At 56.3% G+C, this 17,331-nt stretch overlaps 7 protein-coding genes across 7 annotated transcripts; 1 reads left to right on the top strand and 6 right to left on the bottom strand.

Moving 5' to 3' along the window:
- Positions 1 to 33: 33 nt before the first annotated feature.
- Positions 34 to 1,340, bottom strand: PG985_011895 (uncharacterized protein; the record flags this gene model as incomplete). The annotated part of the gene is made up of 2 exons (XM_066831662.1): positions 34 to 676; positions 817 to 1,340. 2 exons carry the CDS (start codon positions 1,338 to 1,340, stop codon positions 34 to 36), a joined length of 1,167 nt encoding a protein of 388 aa, XP_066679712.1.
- Positions 1,341 to 2,126: 786 nt separating this feature from the next.
- PG985_011894 (uncharacterized protein) lies at positions 2,127 to 3,692 on the bottom strand (the record flags this gene model as incomplete). The annotated part of the gene is made up of 1 exon (XM_066831661.1): positions 2,127 to 3,692. The coding sequence occupies one exon, from the start codon at positions 3,690 to 3,692 to the stop codon at positions 2,127 to 2,129; it is 1,566 nt and encodes a 521-aa protein (XP_066679711.1).
- Positions 3,693 to 4,194: 502 nt separating this feature from the next.
- Positions 4,195 to 4,896, bottom strand: PG985_011893 (glutathione S-transferase; the record flags this gene model as incomplete). The annotated part of the gene is made up of 1 exon (XM_066831660.1): positions 4,195 to 4,896. The coding sequence occupies one exon, from the start codon at positions 4,894 to 4,896 to the stop codon at positions 4,195 to 4,197; it is 702 nt and encodes a 233-aa protein (XP_066679710.1).
- An 843-nt stretch (positions 4,897 to 5,739) lies between these two features.
- PG985_011892 (NAD dependent epimerase/dehydratase) lies at positions 5,740 to 6,766 on the bottom strand (the record flags this gene model as incomplete). Its single annotated transcript, XM_066831659.1, has 4 exons — positions 5,740 to 6,005; positions 6,094 to 6,358; positions 6,449 to 6,549; positions 6,604 to 6,766. 4 exons carry the CDS (start codon positions 6,764 to 6,766, stop codon positions 5,740 to 5,742), a joined length of 795 nt encoding a protein of 264 aa, XP_066679709.1.
- Positions 6,767 to 7,242: 476 nt separating this feature from the next.
- Positions 7,243 to 8,716, top strand: PG985_011891 (S-adenosylmethionine-dependent methyltransferase; the record flags this gene model as incomplete). Its single annotated transcript, XM_066831658.1, has 4 exons — positions 7,243 to 7,420; positions 7,710 to 7,793; positions 7,966 to 8,587; positions 8,665 to 8,716. 4 exons carry the CDS (start codon positions 7,243 to 7,245, stop codon positions 8,714 to 8,716), a joined length of 936 nt encoding a protein of 311 aa, XP_066679708.1.
- A 245-nt stretch (positions 8,717 to 8,961) lies between these two features.
- Positions 8,962 to 10,119, bottom strand: PG985_011890 (uncharacterized protein; the record flags this gene model as incomplete). The annotated part of the gene is made up of 2 exons (XM_066831657.1): positions 8,962 to 9,094; positions 9,176 to 10,119. The coding sequence occupies 2 exons, from the start codon at positions 10,117 to 10,119 to the stop codon at positions 8,962 to 8,964; spliced, it is 1,077 nt and encodes a 358-aa protein (XP_066679707.1).
- Positions 10,120 to 11,174: 1,055 nt separating this feature from the next.
- On the bottom strand, positions 11,175 to 15,289 carry PG985_011889 (uncharacterized protein; the record flags this gene model as incomplete). The annotated part of the gene is made up of 5 exons (XM_066831656.1): positions 11,175 to 13,398; positions 13,444 to 14,022; positions 14,077 to 14,101; positions 14,152 to 14,664; positions 14,722 to 15,289. The coding sequence occupies 5 exons, from the start codon at positions 15,287 to 15,289 to the stop codon at positions 11,175 to 11,177; spliced, it is 3,909 nt and encodes a 1,302-aa protein (XP_066679706.1).
- Between the last annotated feature and the right edge of the window lie 2,042 nt (positions 15,290 to 17,331).

Raw genomic sequence — 17,331 nt, 5'->3', positions numbered from 1 at the left:
AAGAACGCGTGGGGCTGAGGGCTGAGGGCTGACTCAAGACTCCCACACCCTACTCGACGAGCCCTGGTCCACACTGCCCTGGCTCCGCTTCTTCTTCTTACTCACGACCGTCACCTCCTCGGGCTCCGCCAGCAGGTCCGACGGCACCGTCACCGTCGACGGCTCGCCCGCGGCCTCGGGGTCGTCGCGGTACGGAGCCACCAACTCCTCCGCAGCAGCGCCCGGCTCATCGGTCGCGTCGGCACCGCCAGCACTGGCCCTACGCTCCGCGGCGCCGTTATGCGGATGGGGCGTCTCGCGGCCGCCGTCCTCGTCCGTCAGGTCGGCGTAGCGCTGCTGGCCCGGGAACCAGGGCGGCAGGAAGGCGGGGCGCCCGCTGCCGTTGCCGCCGCGGGGGCCCTGGCTCTTCCAGGCCTTCATCGAGGGCGGCATCTTGAAGGCGCTGAAGAGGCCGCCTCCTCCGGATGGGGAGGTGGGCGACGACGCGTACGGCGAGGGGCTGGTGGAAGATGGGTTCGTGGCGAACCAGGGCATCGCCGGGGTCGAGGCGGGCCGCAGGTGGCGGCCGCAGTCGGGACACGCGCCGGGTACTACCTGCCACGCGAGGTACTGGATCAGCGCGGGGATCGCGAGGCCGCGGGAGAGTTCGCGCACCGCTAAGTAGATGTGGATGAAGCTGGAGATTGGGGACGTCGTCAGCTCAATGGACTATGGTTGGTTCTTCGGCGAATCACTAGACCGGTGATACTAGGTTGGAAGTCCCCATTGAGTGGGCCAGGGCAATCAATCGGGGGGCACGGGTCGGTTGAGACTTACAAGTTCACCAGCAACGGGATCGTCGCATAGGCCGCGAGCATGGCCAGCTCCGCGCTGTCGCCCTTCTGGATCCACGTGAAGACGAGGACCACCATCAGCGCGGCGGCGAGGACGGTATCCGCAAAGAACGTCAGGATGGGGTTGCGGGGCTGCTGCGTCGCTTCGTCATCGCCTTCCTCTCCTCCCCTCTCGCCGTCTCCCTGCTGCCGCTGCTGCTCGAGCTCCGGCGTCTGCGTTTCTTGTGCCGCCTCGGCCGCCTCGTTATCCCGTGGCAGGAGTTGCTGCTGCGAAGGACGACGCACTACCGACTGCTTCCTTTTCTGGTCCTGCTTATTATACCGCCGCAGCCGCACGAGCTGGAAAACCGACAGGCCGCCCGAGAAGGCGAGCGGGACGAGCCCGACGGCGGGGACGGGGCTGCCCGACCGCGCGCCGTGGGCGATGCAGAGGGCGAAGGCGGGCAGGAAGGTCGCGGCGGCCACGATGCGCAGGGGTGCCTGCGCTTTCTCGGCGGGGGATGCCATGGTTTCGTCGTCGATGTTGCGTGTGAGCGGACGTATTCCAGAGGTTTGACTGGAAGGAAAAGGAAAAGATAAGGAACGAACGTTGCACTCGTTGGCAAAGGAGCAGCGCCGGGCTGCCTCTTCAATTAAGGTTGGATCGGTTTTGAGGGGTTCTTTTCTGGCTGCCTGTTCGTTTGGGCGCGGGCGTGCTGGCGTAGCGTGCAGCGTGCTTTGTTCGTTTGACGCCCGGCGCGCGCCCCCCCCCCCTCAGGGGCTTCGGTTGCATCGCTAACCCTTTGGGGACTGGGATGAAGATCACGGGCCTTGGCGTCAAACCCAACGCCGATCCACGAACCACCTTAAATGCAGAGCCTTTTCAGAGTCAACGCCGTGTATTGCTTCAATGGCATTGTCGAGAACGAATGGCGTGATCACCTCAAGTTCCTGCCATTGAGGGCAAGGGTTTTTGGGTTTTGGTTCTATCGAGGTGTGCAAGGGGCTGCCTGGCTTTTGGCTTCGATTGGCAGCAACTAAAACCAAGTTTAACGAAGTCGCCAACATGTGTCTGAAGACGCCAAATATGTCGCCAGACAACTGGCCTGACACAAGATTGGAATAGACATAATCGTATTCTTTGATTTGCTACTTGAGACGTGTGTGAGAGAGCTAAGACTTTGACCACAACCGCCCATCAAAGTCATTTTACACTTCGTTTCAATCTCAACCTACTACATACACGACCTAGCCATGCCGCAGCTGTCGTATGCTGCCCCCCCACCCCCCTTTTGGCCCTGCGTCGCCATACTTCTAGCGTCGAAGCATCAAACGTAACACCAGCCCCATGACTGCACCGCATGCAGCGCCGCCAAAGCTCGGCCCAAGTCTCTCGTGCTGCACGCCTTTTGACTGCGCTTCCTCGGTAGTGATTCGGACGTGGGGTGTCGACTCTTGCCAATCGAACCCGTTGCCGTGTGCCTTTGTGGGAGTCTCGTTCGCGAGTGGGGTTTTGGGCGGCGGCCCTTCCTCGCGCGTCGACTGTTTTTCGCTTTCGTGATCCTCTCTACGCGACAACAGCTCTTTGTCGTAATCTGCATCATCTTCGTGCTGCGACTCCTGTTTATGAGACGCCTCTCCTTCCTTTCGGGGCGTTTCCTCCTCCCAGGGTTCTTTCTCCTCGTGAATTGGTTCTTCCTCGCGGGCTGCCTCTTCCGGGCGTGTTGAACCGCCACGACGCTGCGCCTGGCTTGCCTCCTGCGAGCCTGTCTCGCGTGGTGACTCTTTCCCGCCATCTGGCATTTTTTCCGTCTTCGGAGCCTGGACTGCGCAATGTCTTCCCAGTTCGACTGCGCGCTTGGCCACTGCTTGTTCGTGTTGTTTGCTGAGTATTTTGGTCTTCTCGTTCAGTCGCTGATTCGCTTCCGCAAGCCGCTGGGGAAGGCGATACCATCTCAACAGGTCCGGCAGGAAACAGACGAAGCCAACGACCCAGAGAGGCAAGGCGGCCGGGGTGAAGCCTAGGAAAAACGGCATCCGGGGCCGCGCGACGGTGGCGGCTGTGATCAGCCCCGATACCACCGCCGTAGGGCCGCCGTAGGTCGACCTTTCCCCGGCGTCGCCCGTCTCCGTGGAGGAGAGGAAAGCGAGCCCCCCGGCTACCCCGGAACATGCAGCCACCAGAGGTGTCCCGACCCTTCCGAACCCCGCGACCCAGGCGGCCCTGAAGAAGACGGAAAACAGAACCAGGTTGGACACCGGTATCTGCTCCACTTGCGAGTCGAGGAAGATGTGCGTGAAGAGGGTGTGCCAGCGTCCCTGTTCGGCGCAGTCGCTCGACAGCACCATGTGGTGCCCGTAGAACCTCCACTGTCTGCTGTCCGGGGCTTGTCCGGTCATGACCAGCCGCTTGTACTCCTCACGGTCGATCAGTTGCCCGCGCGCGAGCTGGAGCCGTTGGCGGCCCTTCTCGAAGTCCGCGATGGCCACCACGCAGCCCACGAGAACACCAAGGTACACGCAGATGAACCTCCGGGTCCACCGGCGACGCACGGGGCGATCAGTGTCCGCGGGCATTTGTGCGTCGAACCAGAGGGACGCCTCTGAGTTCTCCTTGTCCAACTGCGGCTGGTTCGTGGTGTAAGGATGTGGAGGTAGGTGGATTGGCGTCGCGAACGAGTTGGGGGGATGGGCCACAGATTTCGAGGGATCAGTGGACTTGCTGGCGGTGGACACCCCGGCTCGGGGAGTCTGCGAGCTCCTTCGGTAGCCTTTTGGAGACTGCAAACCTCCAATTCTCAGCATGCGGTTGCCATACCCAATCACGCCAGGCCGCTCCGTGGAACGGAGGGCGGTCCATGCCCCAGTGAGCCTGTACATTGTGCTTCTGGGCCGATGAATTAACACAATCAGGAGGAAAAGTACCCCTCTCGCTGAGATGTGGGATCGTGGCTATTTACGAGATTTCCGAGTAGCATTGACTAGGGTGGTAGCCAACGCCACCAATGCAGACAAGTGTCGATTGTGCCATGTTTGCACTGTACTTCCATTGCCTCGGGCCCCGTATGTTTGCCTTGATGTAAAGCCGCCATGTTTCAACGCCATGCTCGATATACATGTCCGAGGCTTCGAAAAAGAAAGGCGGCAATCAATTAACAGAGAGCCTGTCCGCCTGTACTTTTGGGCCAGCAAAACTAAGTCTGCCGCCCTCGTTTATCACCAACACCCAACACTCCCACGATGGTCACGCCGCAATTGATGTAAAGGGACTTTTTGGATTTTGGTTATGTTACTGCGAGTGGGGAATAATCTGCAGAAGGAAAAACGTGTCAGATATCCTCCCATGCATCAGCCCTTCAGCGAGCGAGTCGCTTCCCGCTAATTACAAACTACCCTTGCCGAGAGTCTTGAAGAAGGACTCGGGCGCCTCCGCCCCCAGCACCAGCTTCATATCCGGATCCGCCTTGCGCATCGCCCGCTGGTACGCCTCGCGCTTGCTGACGCGCTGCAAATAAGCCAGGATGTTGGGGTAGGCCGACAGGTCCATGGGCGCGAAGTAGCGGAAGGTGGTGAGGGAGAAGACGAGCATGACGTCGGCGGCGGTGAACTCCGCGCCCGCCAGCCACTCGTTATCGCGCACGCGCGCGTCCAGCCCCTTGTAGCCGTCGTCGCGCTTCTGCTTGAAGAAGGCCACCATCGGGTTGCTGCCGTCGTCCTGGCCGTCGGGCACCATGCCCGCGCGCCCGATGGTGGGCGTGAAGGTGCCGTTGGTCCAGTGGAACCAGTAGAGGAAGTCGGCGTAGAGCGGGTGCGACACGCCCGGGAACAGGCGGCCGCCGCCGTGCTTCTCGCAGATGTACTGCACGCAGGCGCCGCTCTCGGCCAGGGTCAAGAGGCCGCCCTGGCCGTCGTCGTCGGTGATGACGGGCGCGGACCCGGTCCAGTGCAGGGCCTTGTACTCGGGCGGGGCCAGGGCCGGCGACCTCTTATAGTTCTTGAGCTCGTACGGGATGCCGAGCTCCTCGCAGAGCCAGGGGATCCGCTCCGACTGCGAGACCTGGAGGTGGTGGACGGTGAGGACCATGATGGGCTGTCTGATGCGGGGTGATGAATTCTGGTGGGGCTAGAATCAACGAAAGAGCTAACAAATGCCTGGGACAAACAGGCGTACAGGGGAGCTGAGGTTTGGGGATGGTGTTGGCTTTAAGCTCGACTGCGCTGGATCAGGAAGCGGCGGTCAAGATAAAGATTTAGATCTAGTAATGGCTTGCGGGAACAGCTTTCTTCGTGCCTCGGCTTGCCCACTTGGATGGGGACGATCTAAGAACTGACGTAGGCTTCGCCGGACTATTAATAATGACGAGAGATCGCGGCGCTGGATTAGCGGAGGGGCTCCCATTAGCGGAGCCCGGTCCACCCGGCTTGTCAATTAGGCCGGTCTTATCCACCCCCTGGCGCCGGAGTTAAGGACGAACTGCCGACTCCTACTCTAAGCGAGCTTTTTGGCCAGGGCCGAGCAAACGTGTGAAGCACACTTGACGACTGTATCCTATGGGAATGAAGTTGGTTACGGGCAAGGGGCGTGATCCGAAGGGTAGGCTGACTGATGCAAGGGATGCCGAAGCTGTCAGACAATCTGGCGGGGTATCACTACACCCCCTTTCAAGTGTGTTATCTTTTCTTGTACCCGAATTCCCACCGTTACTCGTCGCAAACGCCGTGAAAGTGCGACGCGCCTTCTTCATCGCGACGGGGTCAACGGACCATCAAGAGGAATGGCCCTATCTCAAGAGACGCTTGGTTCGGATCCCGCAAAGTTCCTAAATGCCAAAAGGGTTTTTTATTCTGGTTATCTTTCTATCTGTCTAAATGCATGGCATATGGTCCAAGTTGCTTTGAACAGACACTCTATGCGCTTCGATTATAACTACCGTCTCGCAAACCTCATAAAGCCATACGCCCCGACGCCCGCCGTTCCCAGCAACCCGACCCAGGTCAACGCCAGCTTCCCGAAGATGTACATGCCAATCTTGTCCGCCGTCTCGGCGTCGTTGACCTGCGGGAAGGGCTCGTCGGGAACCGGCTTCCCCAAGAACTCGCAGAGCGGCGCCCAGCCCTCCTTGATGTCCATGACCAGCAGCTGCTTGGGGGGCACGATGGTCTTAACCCAGTCATTGTGGACCTCGATAAGATCTGGCCGGAAGAATTTAAGATTAGCGTTTCCGTACGTACGTCATGTGATTCGCTCTGCTCAGGGGTTGGTTGAGGGACTTTTGCTCACGTGGTCCCATCGGGGTGCCGGGCCCGTTGGCCCGGGCGAGGAGCTCCACCGCCGTGCTGCTCCAGTGGTGCACGATGCTGGGCATCCAGCGGATGGTGGGCATCGGGGCGGCGAATAGCGGGAGCCACCACGGCAGCGCGTAGCTCAGGTTGACGCCGATGCTCTTCCACCACTTGGCCGGGTCGCGCGTCACGAGCACGACCTGGGCGTCCGGGTAGAGCTCCAGGAGCTCGGGCAGGAAGTCGACGTTGGGCATGTCGGTGCACTGCGCCGGGTGGTGTGATTAGCCGACTCCTTCCGCGCAATATGGGGGGCAGGTGTGTGCGTGGGTGGGTAGATGTCGTATGGTACTTACGCCGACATAGCCGGACACCTGTTGGCGCACCAGCTTCAACACTTTTTCCTTGTCGCCTGCCTGGCGGGCCTCGTAGGCCTGGACCCAACGCTTGGGGAACGCTGAATCTCGGTTAGTTGTTGTTGTTGCCTGATGGGATAGTAAGGGCCACCTACCGTCTTCGCGCCAGAGGAGATGACCTCCTCCATGCTGAACAGGTCCTTTCATGAGAATCTCCAGAGCCATCTGCATCGAGGCGGTGCCGGTTCTGGAGTAGCCGGCGCCGATCACCTGGAGCTGGGTCGACGCATCTCCCGGCTTCGATGGCGCTGCTCCCATGGTTGTCGTTTAGGTTTCTTTTCTTTCGTGCTTCCTTCTGGAGGATCGACACTGCGACAGTGGTGAAGTTGAATAACCTAGCGAGACCACAACATGGAGGACAGGATAACCTCGAAAGCCCCAGCGCTGTGCGGCACATGGGCGGTGGGGAGATTAAATGCGGCGCAGCGCCACTGAAAAATCATGCGACCCGCGGCGCGGCCCATTATCCGCACCTGCAAGGATCTGGCGACGATCCGCGGAACTTACCCTATGAACCTGTGTGAGACCGGGGGCATGGAGGAGAGGGGAAAGCGGAATGCTTACCGAAAGCCCTTATGTTTTAACGCACAATCAGGTTGGCGCCCTTTGTCCATGCAATGCGACCATACCTTGGGCTTTCCAGACATGATCAACACTCTTTTTTTTGATTCCCCGGACTACAACGAAGACTCAGAGTGTGAGAGACCTCTAGATACTCCCTCTATAGATAAACCATGGCCTCGGACCAATCAGACGAATCAAGGCCCTCGACCCCGAAGGCGCAACCGCCAAGCTACCCGAGAGCCAAACAGGTTAGGCCGGAATACGATTTTGACGATGGCGACACGGTCGCGGATCGCTACTCCTACGTCGCCGAGGACGGCCGCACGTATCAGGGCTACATGCCCGGCGGTAAGCCTTTGCCCGGAATGTGCTCTCGGGATGATGCCTTAGCTGACCATTCATGCCGCGCCGAAGAATACATGTTGCCGAACGATAGCGTGAGTCTGGTTCCGGCCCACCTAAAAGGACCTCGTCCCGTCAGACGAAGTGGGCATCGCGCTAAGACCCCAGACTCTCTCCAAACTTGTAGGCGGAGCAAGACAGACTTGGTTCGTGGCAAACTTTCTGGCAATCAATATCCGAAGGTCTTCAGCTTCAGGATCCAATGCGATTTTGGCTGACCAAGCGCGACTTGTAGATTTCTCCCATGCCATCTACCGGCTGCTCCTGGATAACAAACTTGCCGCCGCCCCGCTCCGGTTCCCAGAAAAAGTGCTCGACAGTAGGTGATCCATGCCCCCAAAGCCCGCTTTGGTGGATGCTGACTTGATCCAGTCGGTACAGGAACAGGAATATGGGCGTTGGAATTCGGTAAGATATCCGATCCCATGCCAGCCGAAGAGGCAAACTTCATGTTACACACACCCAGATACTAAAGCAAAGCACCGTGCCAGCCGAGGAGAACCCCACGTCCGAGGTCATCGGCACCGACCTCAGCATGATCCAGCCGCTGCCCTGGACCCCCAACTGCCAGTTCGTCCTCGAAAACTCCGAGACGGACGAGTGGCTCTTCCCCCACAACTTCGACTACGTCCACCTGCGCGGCGTCTTGTCCTGCTTCCACGACGTGCGCACCGTGATCCGCCGCGCCCACGACCACCTCACCCCGGGCGGCTGGCTCGAGTTCCAGGACGGCGTGTTCGAGCTCGCGGGCCACGCCGACGGCTCCCTCGAGGGCACCGCCCTCCAGCGCTGGAACGCGCTGCTCCGCAAGGGCGCCGCGGCGCGGGGGCGCGACTTCGCCAAGGCGCGGCACTATAGGCAGCACCTGCTCGACGCCGGGTTCGTCGACGTGGAGGAGCGGGTGATCATGGTCCCCGGGGGACCCTGGCACGCCGAGGACGACAAGATGCGGGTCGTGGGGGTGTACATTACCAACATCATGAGCACGGGCGTCGTCGAGAGCTTCAAGCCGTTCTTGACGTCGGCGGGGCTGTCGCAGGCGGAGATTGAGACGTTGTCGGGGGAGGTCCGGCGCGAGATGCTGGATTCGAGTATTCGGTGGAGTATACCGTTGTAAGTGACACTTTGACTCCTGCCCAGAAATTGCAGACCTATCAAGAAGGCTAACGATGTCATCTTTGACGATACAGCTATATTGTGTATGGTCGGAAACCGTACAGTGGAGAAAGTGACGCAGACTAAGGGAAAGAGATTGCCTTGGAACATGTGTCCCCCGAGGAATAGATCAGAAGAAAGATGACAGTCATGAACTCATATATAACACTTACTAAACCCATGCCATCACCACAAACCAATTAAAGAAGTGATCCAGGTCCTGGTGCATCTTGAAATTAGGCCCCAAAAAGACACAGAAGGAAAAATTTCATCTGTGTGTACGGGTTTCGACGTCTTGGTCATGGACCAGCCGCCCACAACCTCACCAAATATCACGTTCTCTCAGCTTGCGATATCTCTTCAATGATCTTGTCGACCCCAGCAAACGACAACTCGTCCATAGTCTCCTTCCACAGCCGCTGACTGACCACCTTGGCGTCGTCTGAGTACACGAAGGGCGCCATCCTAAGTGGTCCCACACGTTAGTATCGTTGTATCACCGGTAGCATTTATTGAGCGAGGAGACGTGGTTGGTGCATAACTCACGGTCGGATCACGCAATCCTCGATATACTGCCCATGCGACCTTGCATCCTGCCCCACCGCCGCGCTCACGAGCGACCGCGCCCCGACGGCGGCGGTCCGGCCCATTAGCCGCATGAAGAGGACAGCCGCCAGCCCGAGCTCGCGGTTGAGCGACGAGCCGTGGCAGAGGCCCGGGTTAGCGAGGCTGACGATCGCCGTCGCCGCCGGCACGCGCCGCGCCAGCTCCGTCACGAAGAGCTGCCCCAGGAGCTTGGTGGTGGCGTAGCGATCGTAGACGTTGAACCGGGCCTCGTCGTCCAAGGCGGGCAGCAGCGGGTCCTGGTCCTTTTCGGCGAACTTGGCCCAGGCCGCAGTGTCGGAGGAGACGATGACGATGCGCCCGGGTCCCTGGGCCGGCGAGGCAGCGGAGCTGCTTTGTTTGAAGGTGCGCAGGAGCAGGAGGGTCAGGAGGACGGTGGACAAGTAGTTAGTCTGCACATCCTCCTCGTGGCCCGTCTCAGGATTGAGCGCAAACGAGCCGCGGTTCACGCCCGCATTCAAGACGGCGACGCCGAGCCGCGGCTGCTGCTGCTGCAAGCCCTCCGCCCGCCGCGCGAACGCGACGACGGACTCGTACGAGGCGTAGTCCAGCTTCCACACCTCGAGGGTCTGGCTGATAGCTCTCGACGACGACCGGGCGGCCATCAGGGTCCCGCGCGCGGCCTCGCCCTTGCGCTCGTCGCGGACGGCCAGTATCAGCTTGCTGACGCCGAGGTCCAGCAGCTGGCGGCAGCATTCCAGGCCGATGCCGCCGTTGGCGCCCGTCACGATGGCGGCTTGCCCCGACAGGTCGACGTCGTCGCGGGACACGGCGGGCGGGGCGCCCGAGAACTGCCGGCGGAGGAATTGGAGCTTGCTGGCTTCCTGCTCCGGGGTTATGTCAAAGATGACTCCTGTGCCTGCCATTCTGAGAGACGAAGATCAAGGTGCGCTTCGTTGGTGTTAGGAGACAGAGAATGGAGATAAGCTAGGCTGTCGGTGAATGCGATCAGTTCTGGGAAATGATGAGACCTAGCCTGTATCTTATATATGACACAATATGAGTCTAAGACAGCCACAAGGGATCTGCCGGATCACCAGCAGTATTTAAACATGTGGCGTGGCGGGGTATTGACGGGGAGACGGTGTTTAGCTGGCTACAGGTTGCAGGGCGCCAACGCAAGGGAGTGCAACCCTGAAATGGTGCATTCGGCGCCATGGATGGAAGCATGTACATGTACTACAATTGGCGGCAAACATATCACCGGAATCAAGGCTTCCTGTACTTCCAAGTTATCAAACATGGTTGTTCTGTGTGACAGACGCAATTGTCATGATGTCAGCAGGGTACAGTGCCGCCATGCTTTGCGCGACTGTGCGACGACCCGTGTCACAAGCTGTAGCCCATCTGTTCCCCGCCAAACTAGCAGCTGTTTAGCGGGAGCGCCCGGCTAACAGGGTGAAACCCACCAAGTACTTGACTTCAGCGTTGTCATCCCCACAGGACTGAGAAAACATACATATGTTTCAAGATGGTTTTAATCTCATGTCTAAACGAACAGCTATTCACGGCAAATATTGCCATAAATGGGAATCACAGCTATTGAGCATACATTTGGCAGGTGCATACTAGCCAGCTCCCAAGTGCACTGTGTGAGCTTTGCTGGCAGCGCCTCGGACTACGGCCATCTCGGTATACCGAACACCGCCGACCGAGTGCGAAGCTGTTCCAACACGGCAACGAATGAGCGGGTTCCATTTTATTGCTGCTCATACTGCTCGACACGCTGACAAGTCATATCTTTCCCGCTATACGTAACTATATATAAAGGGATATTGCCGTTTATTAGTTATAGTAATAATTTCATAAACTCGAATCGAAAAACTCCCATCAAAGAAAACTAACCTTAATGTCGCAGTACGCCCTTCGCCCTTCGACATCCGCTAAAGCCAGCTTACTTCCGATGATGCAGTTTAGCTACTCACTCACGTCGAAACGCATGCTCATAATATTCATCGACCCAAGAGCGTGCTTCATACCCCAGTTGAATACTCCTCGCCTCATCGAAGCTCAATTGAGCTCCATCCATAAGGATAGGTTTGCCGTGGTCAAGGACATTCCATGGCTCAGGCCACGCCCGATCACGCATTTCCGGCAAGATCCGACGAGGTTTCGGATTCTGACAGTGATATAGAGGTGGGAAGCGCATATCCTCCTCCAAGGTTTCGGGAGTGATCATGATCGGCTGTCCGCTCCGGACGCCCGCTTCTTCCAACCGCGTGACGACACGCTCATAGGTGTCGAAGGCCGTTTTCAGATATTCTCGATACCATATGCTGCAGTCGAGCGATTGCCTTGCGAAAATGGTAGAGCGGGAAATTTCTCTGCGCCAGATTGCGTGATCCAGTGGCGTATGTCCCGCATCGTCCACAGGGTTGATGTCGATGCCAGGCATCTCCAAAAGAAGCACCAAGAGGTCATAGATAAAATCTGACCTATCCACCACACGGAACATAGTGTCGGAAAACTCCTGTTCTTGAGACGCATCAGGGAACCTCCACGACCGAGGGTATGGACAATTGGTTCTAGGCACGGCCCAGGTGGCGAGACGGGTCGCAGCTATGTTTGCCAGCGCAGTTCGGTCTTGTCTATCTCGTGCGTTGATATGTGCAAGGTCGACTGTCCCCAGAAGTTCGCGTACAGTAGCCTCGAGCTCGCCCAACTTTCCGAACCTTGCATCTTCGTATGCTAACAAGCATACCATTAGTGCGGTCATACCCTGTTGATCCCTAGCATTTCGATCCGTTCGTCGATCCGCAAGCAAGCGTCGTGTTTGGTTTGAGTTACCACAGTATGCGGCTACCAAGAGTGGACTCCTGTGGCGCTCAAACGGTTTGATGTGTTTCTCCTTCGTAGCCCATGGAGTCACTTGTTCACGCGGAAAGGCTTCCGTCAATAGCCTCTCGCGCGTTTGAATATTGACATCGAGCCTCCCCTCAAGCTTCGGGCTCTCCAGGAGAGCCTCTAAGTGCTCATACTTTGATCCAATGGACGCGAAGTAGTGAAGTGGACTTATACCCAGCACTTCAGTTCTCAGGTAAAGGTCCTCACGCTCCAGTAGGGGTAAGAGTTGGCTTTTTCTGTATGCTAACATGACTGGTGGTAAAAAGCACTCCTCCATATATTGGAGTTCGAAGTCCTCGAATTTCCAGGGCAGACCGTACTCAAGCCATTCACCTGTTTTACATCCATTGATGTCGACAGATGCGCTCGCCGTGAGAAGCTCGATGGCTTCCACGGCATTCTCACGATGATTAGCGCACGCTGCCATTAGCGGAGTCCATGGAATGCATCCCTCTAGCAAGCCCTTGTTCGGATCTACTCTCGCATCGGCTAGTAGAAGCTTGAGAGCATCAACATTGTGCAAGGTTGCTGCATGTATTGCTGTACGATCTGAGTCTCGGATCGATATGGTGTTATAGACGTTCGGGTCTTTGTCGCCCGGTAACAACATTCTGCAGGCTGAGTTCCATCCCAAGGTCACGCAGTCATACAGAAGGGTGCGGGTGCGAGGAGGCTCAAGGCGAAAGTCGTTGGAAACCTGGTTTGCACTCTCTACCAACTCCAGCTGTTTGGCAGTGTACTGTGAGTCTAAAACGTGCTCACCCCAGTACCAGTCTACCCACTCCATGAATGCGTGGACTGGGTAATTCAGACTACTGCCAATGCTCCATGGATGTTCAAAGTACGTCTCCGGTGATACGGCCATGAAAGCAAGGCATGTGCCAAGGATGAGAGAATAGCCTTCACCACGTGTCCAGTATTTCTGCAAGAACTCCCGGATAGACTGGTGTGCCAGTTGCAAGCTCGGTCTCTCTTTCCTTTGCACAACGAGGCCCTCGCTACTGCCAAGACAGAGATTGATGTCGACATTGTAGTCGTGGATGTTACCGCCGGGGGTTTCCCATGGCTCCAAGGCAAGCGCAACTCTTAGGGCAGTCTCGTGTGGTGTTGGGCCAGCGAATGTCAGCCATGTGAGAAGCTTCAGCACTATTTTTCCGTTGGCGCGACTTTCAATTCTGTGTATGATCTGTTTGTAATAGGTATTCATGCTGTCGGAAAGGTTCTCCAGGGCCGACTTCATGGCTGCTGCATGAGGTTGAGATACTAGTGCGGATCTTGACTGTAGCTCTGCAAGTTTGAATCTTCAGACTCATCAGTAAGGTTCAATGAAAGGATGAGTGAAACACCTACATGCTTGCGACTTCTCAATGATACTGGCAGCAGCCATTTGACGCAACCAAGAATCGTTCATCCACTGAGTCACCGTGGCTTCTTTGTCGTAGACTTCGTATACAAGAGCTCTGATGTCATGCTCACTTGCTCGTACGGGCAGGTGCGTAGTCTTGATGGCAGGTCGACTCAGTAGATCCCACACACCTATATCCTCTCTTGAGGTGATACATATATGGACATTGGACGACTGGCACTCCTCGGCCAGCTCTCGAAGCATAGAAGCCAGAAGGTGTTTTTCTGCTGGGCTCTGAGAGTACTCGTCTAGCGCATCCAGGATGAGGAAGGACCTAGTAAAACGAGACAGGGCAGAATTCAAAAGTCGCTTTCTGTCGTTTAGCAGTGGCATCGGCACCTCCAGGTCTGATTTGAGCTCGTCGCAAATACTAGTTTTTCTTGCCAGTAGCTGCCGGGTGAAGACTTCAAGGATGTATTGGCGGGATTGCTGCGTGATACGAACATGTTCGCAGTACACCCACGCGATGCCAACGTCCTCATCAGGGAAGGATACTTCGAGCTCGTCAACCATGCGTGAACTATATGCATCGTGTCAGCAACTTATCAAAGAGTGTTCGAGGAAGGTTACTCACACCATATGGGTCTTCCCCGCACCAGCTGTCTTGTGTTAGCGGGGCCGTCGTAAGCAGATATCCCGTGCGACTTACCCTTCCCAGGACACCATAGTATTCTTGTGTCACCATTCTTCCACTGCTGGAAGGTCTTATGATTGACCGCCCATTCTCCGGTATTGGGAAGCCTCGAACTATGAAGCATCTTGTGCTTCAGAAGCTGCGTTTCATGGGCTTCATCCGAGCAGACGCTTCTCAAAACCACGCCCCTGGCTTTGAAGATGTCGTCCCACTTCTTCGAGATGTAGCGATCAAAGTCCAGCGAGTTAAGTAGCGCCTGCTTTGCTTGTTTCAGGTCTTCCAATCCATCTTTCAACTCGTCAGGTTGGATAAGACACTCGGCAAACTTTGAGAAGAAGCTCTTCTTCATCCAGAGGATGCTCTTCCGGGTAAGGTCGATCATCTTGGTTTGAAGTACGACTGCTGCAGTCTTCACTGTAGAATGAATAACATGCTGAGGAAGCCCTTTGAGCCGCAAAAGGAGATCTGTGTCATCGTATAGACTCTCAAGTCCCTGTAGGACGGAGTCTGCTTGACCCGGGACTTGAGCTGCGAGCTAGCATTTGGTTAGTTTCACAGATAAAAGACAGTGGCTCTCGAAATTACTAACTGTAATGATCTGCGAAAGGCCATTGGTGATGATCTGAACCGGTGCGTAACCAGCGTTCGCCGCTATGGTCCCAGTCAGACCCAACGCCAACTGCGAAAGCGGTGCAATTCGCTTGAGATATTCCCCAGTTGCCTTGGACACATTCTGAGACCGGTTGTGGCCGTCCAAGAGTATTGTAGCAATAAGCTTGTCCAAAACGGCTGGCTCTTTAGTGCCTGCAGCAGCCTCGACGCATGCTGTGAGCTCAGGGAGCTTGTCTGAAGGCTTGTTGGTCAGGGCTTGTAGCACACTTTCTAGGCTCTGCACGCTGAGTTGAAGTTTCTCCTGGGCATCGACCAAGTGGCTATCACTTGCATCGGTCTCCCGAAAGATGGGTTCCAATTCGACAGAGGGAAGCTTTGATGGTGTCGTCAAATCTCCAGAGTCTTCAATGTCCTTGAACGGACCAAGTCTGTTGCTGTCGGGATTGTCCTCAGAGCTCCCACTTGAATCGTCCGCTGCCTTGCGACGTCGGGACTTAAGTAGGCTCAGCAACCGTTTCGGCTTCAGCGAGAATGGGGGCATCGCGTTATTGAGAATTCGGTGGTATGGGTTGGAAAAGGTATACTACATGAAGTCAAACCACATTAGAACCCAAGTGCCCAACGCATTACCCCGCTTGACGACCAGTTATGGTGACCCGTTTTTACCCCTGCCCCTGGTACTGTCACATTCAGATTGTCGGTTACACAGCTCATTGGTGGTTGGCTTGTGTGCACGTGATGTGGAGCAGGTACGACAAAATATGCACTGGCGGAAACGATGGTTACTCGATAGGAACGTCCCGTGGCAGCAAAAAGACATCGCCCTTACAAATCTATCCGATTGCTTTATGTACCAAACTTCAAGCCCCAGTGCTATCACCACTCGCAAACAACCCCGGACCGCTGTTTCATCGACCCCACGATAATCTACCCAGGTTGGTGCAGTAGTGTTCAACCTCCCTCCCCTTTTTTAAATCCGGGTGCTGCCGGTAGCCGTGGGTTTGGCCGCACCAGAGGGCCCCCGGGTTGCCCCGGCCGTCGTTCTTGTACTCACAGTCGCCGTCCTGCATATGCAATGACCAAGACGGGGGAACAGAGGACGAAAAGACTGGCAATCAAGCTGGCCAAGCGTTGTGGCCGCACCATAACAGGCTAAGGTTGTCCTTGGTGGGTTTGCTGTTGAATGCTCTAGTTTCTTGCCAGCAGGTGTAAAAGGGAGGCGACGAATAAGGAGCGTGCGAACTGCTAGTCGAATGTAATAAATGTTTATTTTTTTTTTTTTTTTGCGCAATGGAAGCAAAAGATGGCGGCCCTCATTCGCTTACACGTTGCGACTGGCTCGCCACTCGATAGCAAGGAGCTGCACTCAAGCTGACTGCACCTAGCAAGCTGGCCGTAGATGGTGCCTAGCAGGATGTAACGGGAGGATAAACATATATTTCAATGGCCCTCTACTCCAAGATGGAGAGTGCCAGCACCAACAAACAAGGCTCGGTTGAACGGGCTGAACCTGTAACTTAATTGATGCAGGTACCAACCAGACCAGCCCCTGCAGATTCATGTTGACTGGACGGGTCTCGGATTCCCAAGCCGACTAAACAAGACTTTTGGGTTCCGGTCCAACCGACGGTGGCCCGGATCTTCAGGTCCTGTTTCGTAGAATTGGTTTGATGCAACCACGGATTGGCTTCGCCCCCCCCCCGGCGCGTCGCCCGCGAGCTTGGCTCGAATAGCGGTGTATCTCTATGTCTGGTCGCCCTTTACGCCTTCCACGTTTCAACAACATAGTATATTCACGTTTCGAGAAATAAATCACGCAAAGTCACTCGCAACGTCGGTGCTCGCTTCAAGGTAGACAGACCCACAGCCCCCCTGGCCCTCCCGGCTGCCAAGAGACGGGAAGAGATCAGGGGTATCCACCAACGTTGAATGTATAACGAGACCGAATTTGGACTTCAGAGTCAAATCGCTCTTCAACCCCGCCATGCGCAATCGAGCCCCTTTCCTCACGTGTTTTCCTTTGTCAAGTTGTGTATCATAGATAGCTAATTAGCCCTATATGTCGCTACTTGGGATGAACAGCTATCTGCAGCTCTCAGTGGCTCTTTCTTCAACCCCTCAGGGCCATCCAAACAATATAAGCGAGATCTGACCCAAAGTGTGGATTACCAAACAGATATACTGCGATGATGGTGTCTTGCAGCGTCATTGGGAATTATTAGCCGTCGAGGAGTGCCAGCCTTATGTTCGGCAAGGGACCCCGCGGCGAATAATCTATAAAAATTGCCACAGCGGTGACTGACCGCCACATCACTCTGGATAGCGAACCGAACATAGTTACCACGAGTGCTACGCTATGGCTTACATCATGTGTGTGGCACAATATGGGGGGTTTTCCCGGGGCGTTCCAAGTTCAAAGCGCCCCGTTGCAAGGGATATCCCGTGTGGGGCAAAAACGTGCTATATCCCCCCTTTTTTTGCTTTTGGCCGTTCGAGTCGAGACCAGGCCCGCCCATCAAGACCACAGGACCCTTAAAAAGCAAGTTGTCCCCGTGATCGTCCACAATCAATATCTTACCCGTC

This window comes from Apiospora marii (assembly GCF_038362585.1).
Source record: "Apiospora marii strain CBS 49790 chromosome Unknown utg000009l_segment0_segment0, whole genome shotgun sequence".
NCBI lineage: Eukaryota > Fungi > Ascomycota > Sordariomycetes > Amphisphaeriales > Apiosporaceae > Apiospora > Apiospora marii.
This window is presented reverse-complemented; position numbering and strand designations above follow the sequence as displayed.